Source organism: Notolepis coatsorum (assembly GCF_963971535.1).
Source record: "Notolepis coatsorum genome assembly, chromosome: 16".
NCBI classification, from domain to species: domain Eukaryota; kingdom Metazoa; phylum Chordata; class Actinopteri; order Aulopiformes; family Paralepididae; genus Notolepis; species Notolepis coatsorum.
This window is the reverse complement of record NC_140180.1, coordinates 76,743,590-76,763,741: the sequence shown is the minus strand read 5'-3', so window position 1 is coordinate 76,763,741 and position 20,152 is coordinate 76,743,590. Positions and strand designations below refer to the sequence as shown.

The following is a 20,152-nucleotide window of genomic DNA, read 5'->3' as shown; positions in this document are numbered from 1 at the left end:
GAGAGAGAGAGAGAGAGAGAGAGAGAGAGAGAGAGAGAGAGAGAGAGAGAGAGAGAGAGAGAGAGAGAGAGAGAGAGAGAGAGAGAGAGAGAGAGACATGATGTCATTGTTTCTCTGTGAAAACGAATGGACACACAATATCATTGGTCAAGGTCAATAAACTGGACACAAGCAATGATTCTCTGCAGAAATCCCCCTGAACAAAGACAGGTCTGAGATGCCAGAACACGCCTCCTATATCACTGAGCTGCCGTTATCATGTGCAGCAGATAAGACGACCGGCCATTGACAACAGTAGATTACCAATTATATGCAGTGGCACAGTGCAGTTCAGCCATTAGTCTCCCAATCACATGCACCCCCATACACACACACACACACACACTCACACACTAATCTCATACTGTACCAAGATGAGAAATTGATTTCATGCTTGGGCAAAGAGAGAGAGAGAGAGAGAGAGAGAGAGAGAGAGAGAGAGAGAGAGAGAGAGAGAGAGAGAGAGAGAGAGAGCGAGAGAGAGAGAGAGAGAGAAAGAGAAAAAGTCATTTCTATCAATCTTTTACCATTCTATTGCATTTGCATTGGCATTCAGCCACAAAAAAAAAGGTGAACAAAAACGAAATCTTTGAAAGTAATTTTCTTTTATAGAAATTGAAAACAAAAGAAAGACATGTAGTTGTTGTGGGGGGGTGGGGCGGGGGGGTGTTTGGGGGTGTGGACATGGAACAATAAAAGCTTTAGAAAACTGCTTGCCTTGCAGAGCCCCACGGCGCTACAGGACGGTGTACTCTGGGTAGGGACTCTGTGGGGGCTGTTCACACAATAGTGCCCCGTCGCCCTGCGGGAGGGAGGTGTGAGAGGAACCCTCTGGAACATGACGGGACAGAGTGAGAGGAGGCCGCGTTCACACGTGTCTCATCGTGATGCTTGTTATCACCACGCTCGTCATCGTGATGCTTTTGAGTCATGTGTTATCCTCTTCTTCTTATTCTATTGTTTGAATCTTGATTTTCTTTTTTTTATTTCAATGTGTTTCAACTTTCTTTGTTTTTGACTCTTTCAATTGCAGATTTTCAAAGCGTCTCTTAGGCCCCGTTTAGACGGAAACGCTAGCAGGTGAATCCGCAAAAATATTTTTTCGGTTGTGCCTTTCGTTTATACGGAAACGGCGTTTTTACGGGGTGAAACCGCAAAAAAGTGAGACTACCTTCCAGGGTGGAATTCCTAGAAACGCAAAAGCTTTGCGCTCTCGTCTAAACTGTTAAAACGTATAAATCTGATAAAACGATGACGAAAGGGTTGTCACGGCTCTGGTCGCGCGTACTGCTTACGTCACAGGTAGCAGGTATGCGCCAGTAGCCGAGACGTAAACAAAGCAAGTATGTCTGACTTATATCAACGGAGATCACCTGAAGGCTACATTGGCAGTACTTTTAACCCTTTCACTGCCACACGACAGAAGGTTAACCCTTTACTATCACACAACCGGCTGTCGTGTGGCAGTGAAAGGGTTAAATACACAAGAATCTGTCCCGCGGCGTGAGTGGACCCACTGTCTGTGAGTGACTCTGCCTTGGTCCAATCACATTCCCCATCCACAGTCTGCGAATCAGAGGCAGAGTAGGGCGGGTCTTCACAGCACGTCATGTGACATATGCGCCAATCGTGTGACAGCGGGGCTCCGTCGTCTGCACGGAGAATTCCACCCCAAAACGCTCGTCTAAACGTAAAATTAAAAGTGAAACCGCAAGATGACTTTTGCGGTTTCTGTTCACAAAACGCTCGTCTAAACGGGGCCTTACTTAATTGTTCTCTTCTTTTGTTGAGTCTTTGGAAATATAGGTACATGTATGTATGTATGTTTTTGTCTTGTTCTATGTGGGCCCCAGGAACAATAGCTGTTGCCTAGGTGACAGCTAATGGGGATCCGTATAAACAAACAAACAAACAAACAAACAAGCAAACAAGCAAACAAACAAACAAACAAACAAACAAACAAACAAAAAGGGCAAGTTGAGAACGTTGGGACTCCTAGCCATATTTCCTACCAACCAAAGACGTTGTCGATCAGTAGAGATGGATACCTGCAGTTCCAGTTCTAGTGAGCCACAAAATGAATGCAAAGTCAATGGGGCCACGCTCTGGTCTGTACACGCCCTGAAATAATACACTGAAACCTACCTTGGTCGCACCATGGAGTGGGTTTCAGTGTTTACTTCGGGCCTTGTAGTGTTCTGGAAAGTGGCCTTTGTGGACTTTGCATTTGTTTTGTGGCAAACTCTCCAGAGCTGTGGATATTCAGCATGAAGAACAGCATGGATATGTGCTGATCAACAGCATCTATAGTTATATATAAGAAATAGGGCTTAGGGGTCAAAAATTCCGAACTTACCCTTCGAACTTACCCTTTAATAAGACGTTCCTTTAACTGCTAATCTACTACAGGTGAGGCCGATAACAGAGAGAGGGAGGGAAAAGAGGAGAAAAATAAAGAAAAAAGGGATAGGAATGATGGATCCAGAGGGTGTACATTGATGATGTAATGTTTAGAAGACACAAAACAACACACGCACACACAAACCCATGCACACGCACACACATACATACATACCCCTCCCCTCTCATGTTCTCCATCTTTCTCTTTCCCCATCTCTTTCTCTTTTCCCTCTGGGGTACCAAACGGGGCCTTCTGATTGGCTATTAGCTCCACAGTGATGCTGAGAGACTAACCACCAACCAGGGCCCGGGTGCCACTTCACATGGTTACCACAGCAACCCCTCACAACTAGCATGTGTGTGTGTGTGTGTGTGTGTGTGTGTGTGTAGGGGTGTGTGTGTGTGTGTGTGTGTGTGTGTGTGTGTGTGTGTGTGTGTGTGTGTGTGTGTGTGTGTGTGTGTGTGTGTGTGTGTGTGTGTGTGTGTGTGTGTGTGTGTGTGTGTGTGTGTGTGTGTGTGTGTGTGTGTGTGTGTGTGTGTGTGTGTGTGTGTGTGTGTGTGTGTGTGTGTGTGTGTGTGTGTGTGTGTGTGTGTGTGTGTGTGTGATGCCTGTGCATAGGGGAGCATAATCATAACAGCTCATCTCCAATGAATAATCCTTCAATGAGTATCTGAACCCGCTGTGTACAGCTCTGTATCTCCAGTGGACCAGCTGTGTCCTGCACAGCTCTTCAGATCTTATATGCAATACAGTATGGAAGGTGGTCATGTGATGTCATGTCATGACTGTAGGTCAACAGAAGCAACCTGTAGCAGTGAAAGGCTGCTGCTCCGAGTCTCGTGCGGCGATGTGGGTGTACTGTAGACCAGGTGTGGTGTAACAAGCTGCCTTTGCAGGCGTGTGAGTCCCCTGCAAGGCTGCTGTGATCTGCTCCAATCCCAGCACCGGGCTATTAGTGGCGAGGCTCAGCATGTACTGGGAGAGACGGATGGTGGGGATGGACACGACTGGGTACTTGTGTGAATTGTGTGTGTGTGTGTGTGTGCGTGTGTGTGTGTGTGTGTGTGTGTGTGTGTGTGTGTGTGTGTGTGTGTGTGTGTGTGTGTGTGTGTGTGTGTGTGTGTGTGTGAGCAGGGTAGGATGTAACTGAGATGGATGTGTGTCGCTATGAAACCAGTGGAACTTGTGTTTCTATGAAGGCGTCAGAGACAATGACGACCACCCCCCCGCCTAAGGGCGTTCCAGGTCAACCCCAGTGTGATCAACTACAATGGCTGCTTGGGAAACTGTAACACTTTCTGTTTTCCAGGCAGATCAGGTTCTCTTCTTACCTGTGCAGGTGAAACACTTGACATGGAAGTGAGTCTCCTGGACTCGCACCACCTCCCCCTTGCACACTTCCCGGCAGCGCTGGCACCGGATTGGTCCAGAGGTCCGCTCGCCGCCCAGCGAGCCTTTCTGATAGGGTACTGCTGGGAGACAGAAAGAAACTTTTAGATGTTGTTTTATATATTTATTAATTTATATATATATTCTTTTTTACACAAACACCATAGACAAGACATACAAAACAACAATATGAAGTGACATGTGTCCTAAAAGAAGATAACAACAAACACTAGTAAAAGATAATTAATTCATTAATCAAATAATTAATTAATCAATTAATTAATCAATCAATCAGCCAAAACTATGAAATTAGAATTATGAAATATGGGTAGACAGTAGATCCCACGGTCCAGAAGAAAATGGTCACATTTATTTTAAATTTGTAGGTAGTGGTTAACAACTTTAACAACAAAGGTGAAGATTATGACGACTTGTGGCTTTGCAGTGTGGCCAAAAAGTGACGACCCCCAATAAAACTACCCTGTGTGAGGGCTGGGCAAATAATCCAGTTAAAATTTCAATTGCTATTACTAATTACTATCAATATTTTGGCTTCCCACGATCATGAAAACAAAATAATGGAGATAAAATGATTATTTAGTAGTTTTAAAAAGTTAAAAAGAAACACCAGTGTTAAAGTTCAATAAACACATATGTGATATCAATCAAAATAATTGTGATAATGATTTTTGCCATAATCGAGCAGCCCTATCGTGTGATCTAGCATCAACCACCAAAATGGACCCCAAAACACAACTTCAAAGAAAAAACTATGTATTTATTTCAATAATCTTTATACAACTCCCTTTAACTCAATGGAGGCCAAACCCGAGATAAGCCGGGTTAACTCGCCAGCGGTTGGGCGCCAGACCTGAGATTTCTCGGGTTTTGGTTGTTTATTCCTTTATTCTATATTTTTATTCATTATTCATCCAGGGACCTTGGTGTTACCATAGTGAAGGAATCTATGTTTTTCAATGTGTATATAATGTATATATCGGTGGGTGACAGCATCTACTCAGACGGATCTATAGAACTTAAAAGTAGCCGGCAGTCAGTGTGTGTGTTAGCAGCAGACTAACTGCAGAGCCCATGGCTCCGAGGTCATCAGCAGGTTTGTAACCAAAACATTGATAAGCACTGAGAGCAGGCAGGTTTGGTCAGAGAAAACTAGGGGGATAGTTTGACATTGATAGAACCATGCTAAAGGTGAAGAGCAGTTGCCATGGCAGCGCGTCACGTAGTAACGAGAAAAGGGGGCGGGCCCCGTTGCTAGGGAGAAGACGTTATGAAGTGAGTTTCTTCCGGGATAAGTTAGACTGAGACACGATGTGGAGCCGAGCAGACACCACAGAGACTTTGAAAGGATCCCTCGCGGGGGAGGGGGGGCGTGCCACGGCATCGCTAGCTCCGGCTGACGGGGAAGGTTTTGGCTAACAACGAGGCCTAAATCACCATTGGACTAAAAGAGATGGTAGTATAATGAATTTAGTTTTCCTTCAAAGACTGGTCAAGGACATAACAGAACAGTGTTTCCATCTGGTACAGAGGCTATGTTTATGAAAATAAACATGGGGATCTAAGGAAAGAGATCACGTGGCAGTGTCGAATTCTTATTATTACGGATTGCATTAAGGGGGATGACACAGTTGTACAGCCAGTATGAGAAGGTCGACTTCGGAGAGAGAGATAAACACAACGCAGAAACTTCACGAACACAGATGACGAGGTGATACTGGCTGATTCTGATAGATATCTTTCAATAGGGAATGAGTCTGAGATCACCAAAGTGCAATACCGGCCGCATCCAGCTAGACGGCGGTATCGAGCACCCTTTGTGACCTTGTATCTTGGCCTGTGTAATGGCCAAATGTCTCCGGTCTCACTTTTCCTTGTCGGGCGACTGGAGTGGTTCTCCCGGTTCCATTGAAGCGCGTCAAATATCCCTGATCCATATGTTGTGGTGGGTTATGCCGTGGACCAAATGGACATTGGATGTACCAGATGGCGATCAAACAATTAGAATATTATTTTTGGAATACTCCCGATCACAGGTAAGGACTATCTGACGTAATTTGAGCTTGATCGTGCAATGTTTTTATACCGATCGGGCTGATAAGCAGTTTTAGTGTTCAATACGAATGCCGTTACTGACAATCAAATAATCAGAAACGACTCTCCCCCCCCTTTCATGCATTCATGATGAAACATAATACCTATGACATAGATGTGATTTGGGTTAGTAGCGTGTACAGGCAAGAAACGGCAACGTTTATAGTAGAGTTGACGTATAAGGCTATAACTCAACATTTCGGGGGCGGCTACGTGGCGTAGTGGGCAAGGCGCTCGCCACGAATGACGGATACGCTGGGCTTGCCTGTTCGAGCCCAGCGTTCCACATTGCTTTCAGTTTAGCTGGTCGTTCATACTAATACACATTGGCCGTATTAGGGGGTGGGAAACTGATGGGTGGGGATCGGCGTTGTGGACAGCGACTCCTACAGGCAAGAAGGCAAGAAACAGCGTTCGTGACAGGGGAGGGTTGAATTGGATGATATGAAATTGGGATGGGAGAAAATATAGAAAAATGGGAGAAAAAGTGGATCAAAAAAAATCTACATTTCGGGAATTACCCCAGACCGCTCTAAAACCATACTTATATTCACCACGGTATAACATGGGAACGTATGGATGGAAAAATTCATTATTTTTCACATATTGAACGATAGATAGTAGGGGTGGAACGGTTCACAAAATTCACGGTTCGGTTCGTATCACGGTTTTGTGGTCACGGTTTTCGGTTCGATTCGGTATACGTTGTTTTTTATTAAAAAACATTTAACACTCCAAAAATGTAAACATGCTTCTCATTTAAACCTGTTAAGTCTGTGGGGATCCTGCTTTTCTTTATCATAAATCGCTCAATAGAGACCGTATTAGATCCCCAATTATCATATCATGGGGTATCATTGGAAAGCCACACTCATTGGCTACAACCCTGTCCAAACATTTTCGAGATCGCCAAATGATTGACAGAGCTAGAGCCCCTGGAGGTCGGGGGTGGTAATGTGTACTTTGGCGCATGCCTCACAAATCGGCATGTAACCCGAGAACCGCCGAACGGATTTTGTCACCTCAAAGGGCAATTGACAGGCAACAAATAGGGCTTTAATTCTATCTATATATTGTATTATAAGAAATGCACACCCAAGCCGCTAGAGGTCGGCAAAGTGGCGCGTCGCGAATCATCCTCATGAGGGCCGACATGTGGGCCATTGGATGTTAAGAGGTTAATGTTTTTTTTATATATTTTTTTTGTAGCCAAGAGTAACGACCATAACCCTATCAAAACAGTAGTCAAAGTGTATATTTTCATTTTTACCAATGTTTTATACGATTTATCGGAAATACAAATTTATCGGAAAAATGCTAATGATATCTCTTTTATCGTAAAACCGCAAGGAAATGACTAAATCCAGATTCACCCCTGCCATTGGAAAGAGGAGCCTTTTCCCTATCCATAGATGTATTATTTGGCCATAATAAGGTCAAGGTCAAGTTCAAGGTCAAATATGAATTCATAATTAAAATTGATTATCATTTATTACTGTATCTACAAATCCTTCTGTTTAATCATCTTCCCTTTATTAATTTGCTTAGATTTTTTTACACTTGATCTCAATAAGGTGGTGAATGAGCTCAGTGAGCCAAATCAGAAGGACCTCAATGTTTTCATGGTGTTATTCACCGGCACAGATGCAAAAATAAATCATAATTTATATTCTCCTTTTCTTCATTACAATTTACTCAAGCCTACAGGTAGTAACAGAAACAATATTTCTGACACTGGAAATACATACCCCCAGGTCCCTAGATGTTTGGAACACAAAGACCGAACTGAAAAATATAGGTAACATTTGTCAAAGTATTAACTTAGTGCAAACAAACAAAATAATTAAACCTTTCCATTTTTGTGGCCACATTATAGACAAAGGCCATCAACATAAAGTATGCATATGCTCAACCAGCACTAGACTTTCTTATCAAAAAGGAAAAGTCACAGAAAATATGATTAGGGTTTTAAATAAGGACGTTTATGGGGCTTCTTGTATTAATAATGATTTGCACTAAGGAATGTTGTAACTGTTTAAAAGAGGAGATGTTACAAGGGAATGGGGAATGTTATATAAACCCCCCACAGTGGTGTGTGGAGTTGGTACGTCCCAGCAGGGACCAGGATGTAAACTGTGTTATGGGTTGGCAATACAGACGCACAGCACAGTTGACACACACGCTCTAGTCTCCTGGCTCATTATTGAACACAAAGTTATCTTTGAACCTCTGTTGTCAAGCCTCGTTAACACATTGGTTGCCAACAACGAGATTTCTCGTTATTGGCCGGCATGCGTTGGTTGCCAATAACGAGATTTCTCGTTATTTAATCGTTATTTCTTTTATTAGCGATATCCATTCATTTTTCATCCGTCCAGCCTGACGTTATCATTGGGAATGGCTCTGAGCTCAAAAAGGGCAAATACCGCCCCCTATCGTCTCCCAGATGGTAATGCACATCATTGGATTGGATTGAGTGAAAAAGTGCATCAGAGAAAAACTCCGGTCCAGGGTTTTCCCATCTCTGGCAAGCAGTGCCTGTTACCAGATTCACTGGCGAGGCTCGGAGCAGCTTTCGATTATGCGTTCGGAACTATAACGTTGGATCAATAAACGCGATCAACATTTGGAATGGCGATCCGGAATTGGATTCATCTTTTTGCAGAACATCTGATCTGAGGTAAGGAATCTATGTTACCAGTTTTGGGTTAATCAGTTGTTTTTCACAGCGGTCACAACGTGCGTGTGTGTGTGTGTGTGTGTGTGTGTGTGTGTGTGTGTGTGTGTGTGTGTGTGTGTGTGTGTGTGTGTGTGTGTGTGTGTGTGGCATTAGGCACTGAGCGCGGCACGAATAAATTATTTTTCAGCCCGCTTTTGTATCGTGCATGAGAACACAAATACTCTCGATAATCTAGCGTTTATTTGAAAACAGCCGGAAAATGACAACGTGTTTTGTGTATTCCAGTAAAGGGCAATTATCGCGGATTTCTCTGGAATTACTAGAAATCTCCAAAACTATACTCGTATTCAAAACGGTATAAAACGGAAATGTACTGATGAAAAAACAATCCGTTTCGTACATGTTGACTGCAAGCAAGTCATTGATAAGCGACGGGTGTATTAGACACATAGCCATAATTTAAGATATAGTTTAATCGCTCGCAAATATGCTCGTCCTCCCATTGATTAACGTGCTGGCATCCAAGCGATAAATCGTCATATCCAGCTGGCAACCAATGTGTTAATATACCCCCCTTCCCCACTCTGGTGTCGTGGAGTCACTTTGCTGTGAGCGTTTCCACGGTTAGCTTGCGGCTAACGTTAGTTAGCTCGCAGCTAAAGTTAGTTAGCTTGTGGCTAACATAACGTTAGCCTAGCTCGAGGTAAGTATTGTATCCATAGCTATAATATACAATATAGTTATAGCTCTACAAACAAAGTAACGCACTCCTATCTTTTAAAGCGTAGCCTTGCTATGACGGGCTCCGTCTAATAGCTGGCGCTGAATGAGTTAATGCTAAGTTTGTTTTTCTAATAATTCTAATTATTGATTTCCCAGCACATCTTTCCTCCCTTGTACTGAACAGGTTGTTTTTGGTGGATGTAACAACACACCAAATATTAAATCAATTATTTCCATCCCTGCCTGGTTACCCCACACCCAAGAGTAAAATAAATGTACAAACTGGGCAGTACATTTGGGTAAGCAGTGTGCCCAGCTCCAAAAAGCACAACTAATTGATTAATTGAAGCCCATTCAAGCTATCACAATGAGCAATACATATGAATAGCTTGTTTAGGCTTGTAAATCGGAAAACTTCACACCCTGGCCAACATGGCAAGGAGAAGATAAGATAAAATAAGTTAAGATAAGATAAGATAAGATAAGATAAGATAAGTGTAACTGAGGGGTACAATTCCCTGACTGTATTGATAAGTATGGTATTATTAAACCACTACCGCTTGTACTTTAACTTCTGGCCATCCAGTACATGATATAGATATGATGAACACTTTCCCACCTGATGAAACGAAGTCCACACAAATGTATAAATCGAATATTTTATATAGCAAAGGGTATATACAACGTTCACTTAATGACATTTATGATTTGAAATGCACTTGTAAGGCAAATGAGTATTCGTAGGTAAATCAACATTGAATGTCCAATCTCTGGTTACGCAGGGAGCAAGTATACAACCTGGTTCTTTAGGGAACTATAGCGATGGTACTTAAATGATTATAGCTGGATACACTAAAGGGGGGTCCCGCTGGTTGTAAGACAGTAGGGGGGGGGGTTAGGAGAGCCGCTGGCGATATCCCATCTGGCCGACGATTTCTTGGGAGAATTCAGAGTGCTGAACACGGTGCCCACAGAACCTCGGTCCACAGATGAATACAGCTGGGTCCTCTGGTGGATGGTAGCTGCCGGTCCACAACGAAGAGACGTGAGGCGACCTCACTCGGGGTAGAGCGCCGTCTCACCTGGACTCCTCTCGGGGGGGTAGTTCCAACACTCAGCAGTGTTGGCCGTTATCCATGGCATAATCAAAGCACCCAAAGCACGTAGATAATCCAAGCCGTGGAGGGCTCGCCGTCGTCCGGGTGAAGTAATCCAATGTACAGGTCCACTCGTCCTGGCCCAGAGCTCCTCGGATGCAAGCACCACACGTGGTCTGCCCAGCCTGGTTAAGACTCTAGATAACGCCAGGAACGATGGGGGTACTGCTCACTTTATAACTCTAACCGAACGATGCACCATACATAATAGACTATTATTAACTTAATAGAAATACGTCCCACTCGACGGTATAGTGCCAAACTATGACAGTTCAACTATTAATCCACACGATGTCTCAATGCCTATTCTGAGGCCAAGTAGGCCATACTGCACCACACGTGCGTCGTGGGTGAGGCTTCACGTCTGTTACTAGGTTGGAGGGTAAAGGACTAATGGACTAAAAGAAAGTTCTACTTTACTTGCGCCATATATATATGCGCTGTGAACAAATAGTACCATTCGTATTTCGCCAGACGTATTCCTACGCGGAACCGGCATGTAACGACATGTTCGTCGGCACGATTGAACTTGAACCAAGGGGCTTGGCTGCTGGCGCCAGGTTCTCGTCCAATGGTAGAATGAAACTATTATGGGCTGTTAGTAGACTAAAGGGATATTCAGTGTATATGTACAAGGAATATACAGGGGATATCAAACGATATACAAATACTATTAAATATATATCCATAAATAAATATATATATTCGGTTTAATCTGATCCTTCACAACAATAAGGTAAGATATTCCTTTATTGATCCCCTTGGGGAAATTCGGGCTCCATAGCAGCATGAGGGAGGGGCAGGGTAGGTATGGGCAGGGTAATAGTAGAAAGATGTAAATATAGGCAATAACTTGAGATCTGACTATAAAAATATGAGAAAAATAAACAGTGTAAACAAAGGTGTATGCCCTATCAGTTATAGTATATGTTACAATAGATATAGGCAATAACGAATTTGAATTTTAATATATACTATGAGTATACTATTATATATATACTTATTATATATAGTAAGAGTAAAAGTAAACAGTATACACAAGGTGCAGTATACACAAGGTACCCTAACTGGCAGCAATACCAACTGAGTCACGTGATTAAGTCGCCTCGGACCTGCGTGAGCTGGTGCACTAAAAGAAAACGACCGGGCTCTATGGAGAAACCCTGGAACTCCCTTGACTAAAAGTAATTTCAAACGAAAACGTCTGGATGTAATTTTGCCAAATCAGCATGGCTGTGAGTGTGAGTCTTTCACCTTTTACATATCTAGCTTTGGCATGGATTGATTGTTTAGATCGCTAGCATGGCTAACAAATACAAATATATTGTAGTCTGCCCCGTTGTTCTGACCAGGATTACGTTCCTTTCTGCTCCGGTGATGCGCGCGCACACTGAGTCTGACGTATACAGCGAACAGGTCTATGCAACTTACATCTACCCCCACCCCCCCCTCCCCAAGGTAATACTGCACTGCACACACAAGATAAAGTTGCCCTCATCTGAACTACATCTACTGTCATCAGTAAACTCACAACAGTTCTCTGCAGACACAGGAGTTCACGCAATAAGCTCAGCCAGAGATCTGTCGACACTCTGAAGATGAGGTCTGACACCTCTGTGAGCGACGTCAGCTCCGGGCTTTCTCTTTCTCTCTCTCTCTCTCTCTCACTCTCTCTCTCTTCTGCTCTACTAGTTTTTTCCCCTCTCCCTCCATCTCTATCTCTCTCACACACTCACATACACTGTGTGGTCGGGAAGCGGATGGATCCTGTTTACCTCATTATGCGTGACCTTACATTACCACCAGCCTGGTAGCTGCTCCACTGTTCCTGTACAGAACCACATGGTCTGCAATAGGGTCTCAACAGTGATGTTCCAGTACAGAACCACATGGTCTGCAATAGGGTCTCAACAGTGATGTTCCAGTACAGAACCACATGGTCTGCAATAGGGTCTCAACAGTGATGTTCCAGTACAGAACCACATGGTCTGCAATAGGGTCTCAACAGTGATGTTCCAGTACAGAACCACATGGTCTGCAATAGGGTCTCAACAGTGATGTTCCAGTACAGAACCACATGGTCTGCAATAGGGTCTCAACAGTGATGTTCCAGTACAGAACCACATGGTCTGCAATAGCAGGGTCTCAACAGTGATGTTCCAGTACAGAACCACATGGTCTGCAATAGGGTCTCAACGGTGATGTTCCAGTACAGAACCACATGGTCTGCAATAGGGTCTTAACAGTGATGTTCCAGTACTGTACCACATGGTCTCATAAGATGGCTAAAAATGGTAAACTACTGTAAATCAATCTAGATAGAGGGAAAAGCACGAGTGATATGAGGCCTCTTAAGCTTAACACCCACATGTTACTCATCTTTCTCTTTCGTGAAGAGCATCACAGTGGTCGCACACTTCAGCACTTATGGCAGCTTGAAAGGTTCTGTCTGTCTGTCTGTCTGTCTGTCTGTCTGTCTGTCTGTCTGTCTGTCTGTCTGTCTGTCTGTCTGTCTGTCTGTCTGTCTGTCTGTCTGTCTGTCTGTCTGTCTGGCTGGCTGTCTGTCTGTCTGTCTGTCTGTCTGTCTGTCTGTCCGTCCGTCCGTCCGTCTGTCTGTCTGTCTGTCTGTCAGTCAGTCGGTAGTCTCTCAGTCTGTTTACTTGAGGACTATAAGGAGATGGGGCTGGCGTGATATCGCCACTGAATGGTGTTTCCCATGGGAACCCCAGAGGACTCAGAGAAGCGAGAGTGTTGTGCCTGTCTGTCCTCATACCACACGGCTCCGGTCTCAGCGCACGCAGTCCCTCTGGGATGGTGTGCGAGGGCATCTAGGAGAGGAGGGGAGAACTGTTTACACGACTATAGCTGTCTGTCCTCCTCTTCAGAAGTACGTGGGTTCTGGAGATATGCGAGCGTGACTCATTTCCCCCACACACCGCTCTCTATTAGTTCATTGTTTCACTTACAACGCCAGCACCATCAGCCTGGGACCCGCCGCCCAGTTAAGTGTCAGCCACTGGACAACACGACGAGACACACCTTCATTTGTGTTTGTGTGGGTAGTGGGTACCTGTGTCTGTGTGTGCGCAAACTTCCATGTGTGTGTACATGTGAGTGTGTGTGTGTCTGTGTGGGGGAGTTAGCAACCATGGCAAAGCGGTGTGGGAGAATAATAACCCACCCCCATTCACCCTGTGTCTCACCTAATGATCACCAGTCATGTTCCCCAGTCCAACCCTCCCCCATTCACCTTATGTCTCACCTGACACCATCCCTTCCCCCTCCCGGCCCTCCCAACATGGACCCTCCCCCCTCCCGGAGACAGACATCTCACACCTTCGTCCATATCCAGCCCCCAACCCATATCTCCCCGCCTCCTCCTTCTCCTAACTAGAACACCCCCCTCCCATCCTTGATACGCCTGATACAACCCCTCCCCCCTCATAGAACCACCCTCCAGGTAGGGTGGGGGCTGTACATTGGAGGTGGGGGGGGGGGGGGACACTGTACACTGTACATTGGAATACTGACAAAGCCATACTTGGTAATTTACTGTACAACTGGGTTAGGACATTTGTAGGGGCCAGTTTAGAATTGCAGTCTCCCGTAGGTGTTCTTTGAGAGTGCTTTTGAAAGTGGGTAGTGATTCACATTCCTTTACAGCTTTGGGTAGGGCGTTCCACATTGATGTGGCATAATTGCAAAACGTGTTTAGTCCCTTGTTTGAGCCGAATCTGGGTTTAACATGATTTGTGGAACTCCCTCTGGTGTTGTGATCGTGGTATTCACTTACCTTTGGGAAGTATTTTGACATGTACATGGGTACCTTGGTCGCGTAGTGTATCTTGTAGACCAGGCCCATTGCAAGTTGCTGTACTCTGTCATCTACTCTAAGCCATCCTAGGTTGTCAAAGTGGGCAGGGGTGAGGTGGGTTCTAGGAGTAAGGTCAAGCAGTAGTCTGACCAGTTTGTTTTGAGATGTTTGTAATTTTGTTTTTAGCGCCTTTGAGGTGCTTTGGTACCATGAGGTGCACGCATAGTCGTAGTACCCTTGAATGAGTGCTCCTGGACTCATGAGTCCTCTTGGACTTCCTGACGGGCAGACCCCAGGTGGTGAGAGCAGGCAACTGCACCTCCTCATCCATCACCCTCAACATAGGGGCCCCCCAGGGCTGTGTTCTGAGTCCCCTCCTCTACTCCCTGTACACACACGACTGTGTGGCTCACCGGAGTAGCAACACAATCATCAAATTTGCTGACGACACAGTGGTGGTGGGCCTGATCTCTGCAAACGACGAGAGGGCCTACCTGGATGAGGTCAAGGTCCTGGCGGGATGGTGCCAGGAAAACAGCCTCTCCCTGAACGTCAGCAAAACAAAGGAGATGATTGTGGACTTCAGGAGGTCGGGGGTCAAGGACTACAGCCCCCTCAGCATCGACGGGGCACCGGTTGAGAGAGTGAACAGCTTTAAGTACCTCGGAGCCTACATATCCGAGGACTTGACATGGACCACACACATTGACAGTGTTGTGAAGAAGGCACGACAACGCCTCTACTTCCTCAGGCGCCTAAGGAAGTTCCAAGTCAGTCAGAAGATCCTTAAGAACTTCTACTCATGTACAATAGAGAGCATCCTGACTGGCAACATCACCTCCTGGTTTGGGAATAGCATTGCACAAGACCGAAGCAGACTACAAAGAATGACGCGTTCAGCCGAACGCACAATTGGAGGGGGGCTCCCCACCCTCCAGAACATTTACAACAAGCGGTGCAGGGGCAAGGCTAAGAGAATCATTAAGGACTCCAGTCACCCGAACAACTGCCTCTTTGAACTGCTGCGGTCAGGCAAGCGATACCGGAGTCTCAAGGCGAGCACAGAAAGACTCAGAAGAAGCTTCTATCCCCAGGCCATCAGGCTGCTCAACGAACAATGAACACTACACAACAACCATCAAACGCACATAGCACACACATCCACACGCACACACTCACTTTAAACAAACACACTGTAGCACACACTCACTTTAAACAAACACACTGTAGCACCCACTCCCCACACTTTATAGCAGGGTTTCCGTTAGAAAAAATTGTTGCCGGTCTCCGTGACCTGCAAGATTTCAATCTACCGGACAAATGAGATTAATTCCGGTCATAGTTTTAAAACAATTGATAGGCAGGCTATATAAAGAATGTCATCCTCAAGGCATGTAGATTTATAATATTATTACTTAAAACTAGGCTACTTTTGCGTATACAGTCATTAATATATTCCAAATAAAATAAGTCCCTCGATACTCCGTGCTGCTGCTGACTTGAAATAAAATAGACCGCGTATGTGGGCAGTCGGTCCGACACTAAACAGCAGTCTGTTATAATCACATTTTTATGAGCTAACGAATTCCGTTATATTGGACATTTGTATTAATTATATCAAGCGAAGAACTGAGAAAGCAGAGAGACGGCAACATTATCGTGGTTTGCGTGACGACTCTCTCCACCTCGCAACGACTTATTTGCAAAGAGTATGGCGCTGCAGAGCATCTGTTCAGCTGTTATTGGCTCTTTTCTGGGAACCGCACAACAGCGCCCCCCACCCAACATTGGCTGAAAATGGCTGAATTGGAGTACTGCTGGAATATTGCATTGTACTGCTGGTGCTGCGGCTCTCCAGCTTCAGAAAAGTCCGCACACCCAGCACTAAGCTCTCGCCGACAACGTCGTTGTCATTATTAGAAGCAACGAGGAAACAAATGTAATGATCGTTTCGTTCATCGCATAGGCTATTTAATTTTAGCCTATTTTAATACAATTCAAATAATCAAATTGTGCTTAGACTCAGGGAATTATTTTCACCGGACATTAAGACCGGAGAGATAAAATATGTCGGACTTCAACAGATTTTGCCGGTCAAATACCGGTAATTACCGGCTAACGGAAACGCTGCTTTATAGCACACACTCACTTTAAACAAACACACTGTAGCACCCACTCCCCACACTTTATATTTATTGATAAAGGATTGCACTACAACTCGTACACCTTACTGTAAATTGTACCTAAATTGTACCTCATCCCATTTCTGCTTTGCACTATATAGTATTGTATATTAGTACACTGCATAGTATTGTATATTATATGGTAACTCAGTTACGTCTATTCTGCATCGAACATTGTACATATGTCTATACTGAACACTGTGACCTCATTTTCTACTTCTAATTTACATGCTATACTATGTTATTTGATACTTATCTTGTCTAGCACAGTCTCTGGAGCGTAACAGTAAGAAGCATTTTGTATAAAAGTATTCTGTACTTCTGTATGACAACTATTAAAGAAACTTGAAACTTGCCAGAGTCTTCAGGGTATTCTTGTTTACCAGAGAGGAGATCCGGTACAAGAATCGAGTTCGTTGGTTGACTTTTTTTTATTTTGCATTGGATGCCATTTTGTCACAGGAAAGATTAGCCTCTAGGATGGAACCCAGGTAGGTAATTTCATCTTTCCTTGTGACAATATTGTCACCCACTGTAACCGAGAAGCCGTCGGTCTTGCTGAGTTTGTTATTTGAACCGAAGAGAATGGACTCTGTTTTGCCCATGTGTAATGATAGTTTGTTGTCGGCGAGCCATATGCAGATTTTGCCTAGTTCTGAGCTGAGGGCTTTTTCAACCTGTAACTTGTTCTTGTCAGAGACCAGCAGGGCTGAGTCGTCCGCAAACAGGAACAAGTTGCAGTCACAAGCTGACGACATGTCATTTGCATAAATTAGGAATAGTAGCGGTCCTAGTATGCTTCCTTGTGGAACACCACAGTTCACTGTGAGGGGGGGGGGGGGTAGGGTACCGTTTACCTCCACCATCTGTTCTCTCCCCTCCAGGTAGGATTGTATCCAGCTCACTGATAGACTATCAAAACCAATTGCTTTTAGCTTGTCAATCAGAATGGTGTGATTGACAGTGTCGAAGGCCTTTTGTAGGTCCAGCATGACCATGCCGCAGTATCTGCCCGCGTCCACCTCTTGTTTGATGTGGTCGTTCAAATAGAGAAGGCATGTGTCAGTGGAGTGGGATGTTCTGAAGCCAGATTGGAATTCGTAGATTAGATTTCTTTCCGCGAGGTACTTTTCGATCTGTTCGTATACTATTTTTTCCATGACTTTCGAGATGGATGTAAGGATAGAAACAGGGCGGTAGTTGCCTGGGTCTAATTTGCTGCCCTTTTTGTGCAGGGGTGTTACTCTCGCAATTTTGAAGTCCTTGGGGACGTGTCCCTGTTTTATGGAGAGGTTTATTATGTGTGTGATGACTGGGGTGATGGCGGCTGCTGAGTCTCTGAGGAATTTGGAGGGGATGTTGTCATGGCCAGTGGCCTTGTTCAGTTGGAGGGCGCTCAGTTTTTTTAGTACCTCATCTGTAGTTACCATTTCCAGTTTGAAGTCGTCTTTGTGGACGCCTAGGTTCTTGTAGTATGCTACTATGTGTTCTACCCCATACTGCCCTGAGTGGGAGGGTAGTTTGTTTACCAGTGTTGTGGCTATGTTTGTGAAGAAAGTGTATGAGGTGAATGGACTGCATTTATATAACAGCTTTTATCCAAAGCGCTTTACAGCTCAATGCCTCACATACACCTATTAATTCACAGCAGAGGCGACCATGCAAGGTGCCAACCTGTTGGTCTGGAGCAGTCAGGGATTAAATGTCTTGCTCATGGACACTTCAACATGCTGCCGGGAGGAGCCGGAATCAAACCGGGGAACCTTCTGATTATTAGACGGCCGCTCTACCGCCTGAGCAGGGGTGCAGTCGTAATATCAGAACTGCCTGTACGCTGTTTAAATGATGCCACGTCGCATGCGCAATTGCGCATACATGTTCCCTCGCGTGCGCACAGAACAGATGATTATTATGCATAAATAGTAGGAAACATGTTTGTATAGGAAATTACTAGTTTTAGTTGAGTTTTTGTGAATATTGCCTTGAAATAGAGAAGCTGAAAAAGGTAGCAGGATGTAGCCTTCAATATATAAAGAAATTATATTGTCAACAGATATGGTTGAAAAACAAACAATGTTTTAAATGTAATTGTAGATACAATATTGTAGTTACAATTTCTTTAATTGAATTAACTTAAACAAGAAAAGTAAATACAAACTAAATTAACAATGTAACTTACAGTTTACAGTTTCCTTCTGAAGCACAACGAAATGTCTCATACTTCCAAGCAAACCCCCACCAATTGGGACAGGGCTTGTATTTTGGTTTTGCACTCCTCTTTCTTTGTTATGCTATTGGTATCCTATTATTATGCAAAGACTAGGTGATAGATAAGTGACGGGTACTTGGCGCACGGCGCGACCATAGCTGTCAACCATCCCGTTTTTCCCCGGGATTGTCCCGTATTTCAACATTCCTTCCTGCCATCATCCTGTTCCCGTATTTTTCCCGTTTTTTTTATTTCTTTTTAACTTTTTACAAAATGGCTGCAATTCCCCTCCGTGACGACAGGTGGCAGCAGTGTAGATTAGAACATTAGCGACCCAAAGAAGAAGAAGAACAGCGACCGGATAAAGGAGGGGTTTAGCACAAAATGTATTACATTCTACAACTACCTACCTACAAAAGGCAGAGTTAGCGATACCGGCAAAGTGGGGTTGTTCCCGGAGGCGTGAACACTTAAGGTAACTAACTTGCGTTCAGCGTTTCTGATTGGCCACGACGCCCACGTGACCGCACGCTAGCACGCCCCCTTATCCACGCCTGCCGCTCTGTGTTACGCGTTGCAGCGCGCGACAGAGCGGCACTCGCGGAAATAGGCTGCTGCTTGCCAAATGTAATGTTAATCGGCGGAATGTACATATTTATCAAAACAACTACCAGATTCACTCTACCAGATTCACTCATAAACGTTATATAACATAACGTTATATGCTGTTATTTCGCGTTTTATACGCAGCACTATATGCTGTTATTTCGCGTAACGTTATGGGTTTGAATCACTGTACATTGAGGGGGGTTGAATCACTGTTTACACTCCCCACTACATTCGTCACTCAGTTTTAACATCGACGGTTAGCTCAACTTGTTCGTCACCTTGCTGTGGAGCCTATGGTCAGTTGGTGACAAGTTTGAATCACTTCTATTCTTTTTCTGCAACATATCAAGAAGAGCAGCTCTGAAGGCTCGCGGAGATGAACGTTATTTCGATTGATATGAATATCTAGTTACGTTTATATAGAGAGATGATAAATTAATTAAACGTAAAAAATAAATAAATAAAAATTGAAGTGATTCGAACTTGTCACCAACTGACCATAGGCTTCACAGCAAGCTGACTAACAAGTTGAGCTAACCGTCGATGTTAAAAGTGAGTGACGAATGTATAATTTACACTTGTGCCAATTGCCTACTTATTATTAAGCTAGGTATTGTGCGAGCGTTGCTTGATTAACCTGCTGGGTTATTATGTAGGGGGGATTACGAATGCATAATGCCGCGGTAACCTATTAATATTACCTATGCGACCTATGTGACACACATTAAAGATGGCAGCTTTGTGTTTTTCTGGAGAGCGTTCTGAACGAGCGTATTCACGAAGGAGAGCGCTTCTGCCGCTCTGCCGCGGGGGCGTGCTAGCGCGCGGTCACGTGG

General features: G+C 44.4%; 1 protein-coding gene across 1 annotated transcript in view; it reads right to left on the bottom strand.

Moving 5' to 3' along the window:
• Positions 1-20,152, bottom strand: part of ablim3 (actin binding LIM protein family, member 3) — a gene marked incomplete at its 3' end in the record, with an annotated part of 114,472 nt that overhangs the window by 80,902 nt on the left and 13,418 nt on the right. Inside the window, exons 2-3 of the mRNA XM_084332095.1 lie at positions 3,772-3,909; positions 780-870 (exon numbers count right to left, since the gene is read on the bottom strand). Coding sequence (XP_084188221.1) covers positions 780-870; positions 3,772-3,909 — 229 coding nt within the window. The remainder of the gene's footprint in view (positions 1-779; positions 871-3,771; positions 3,910-20,152) is intronic.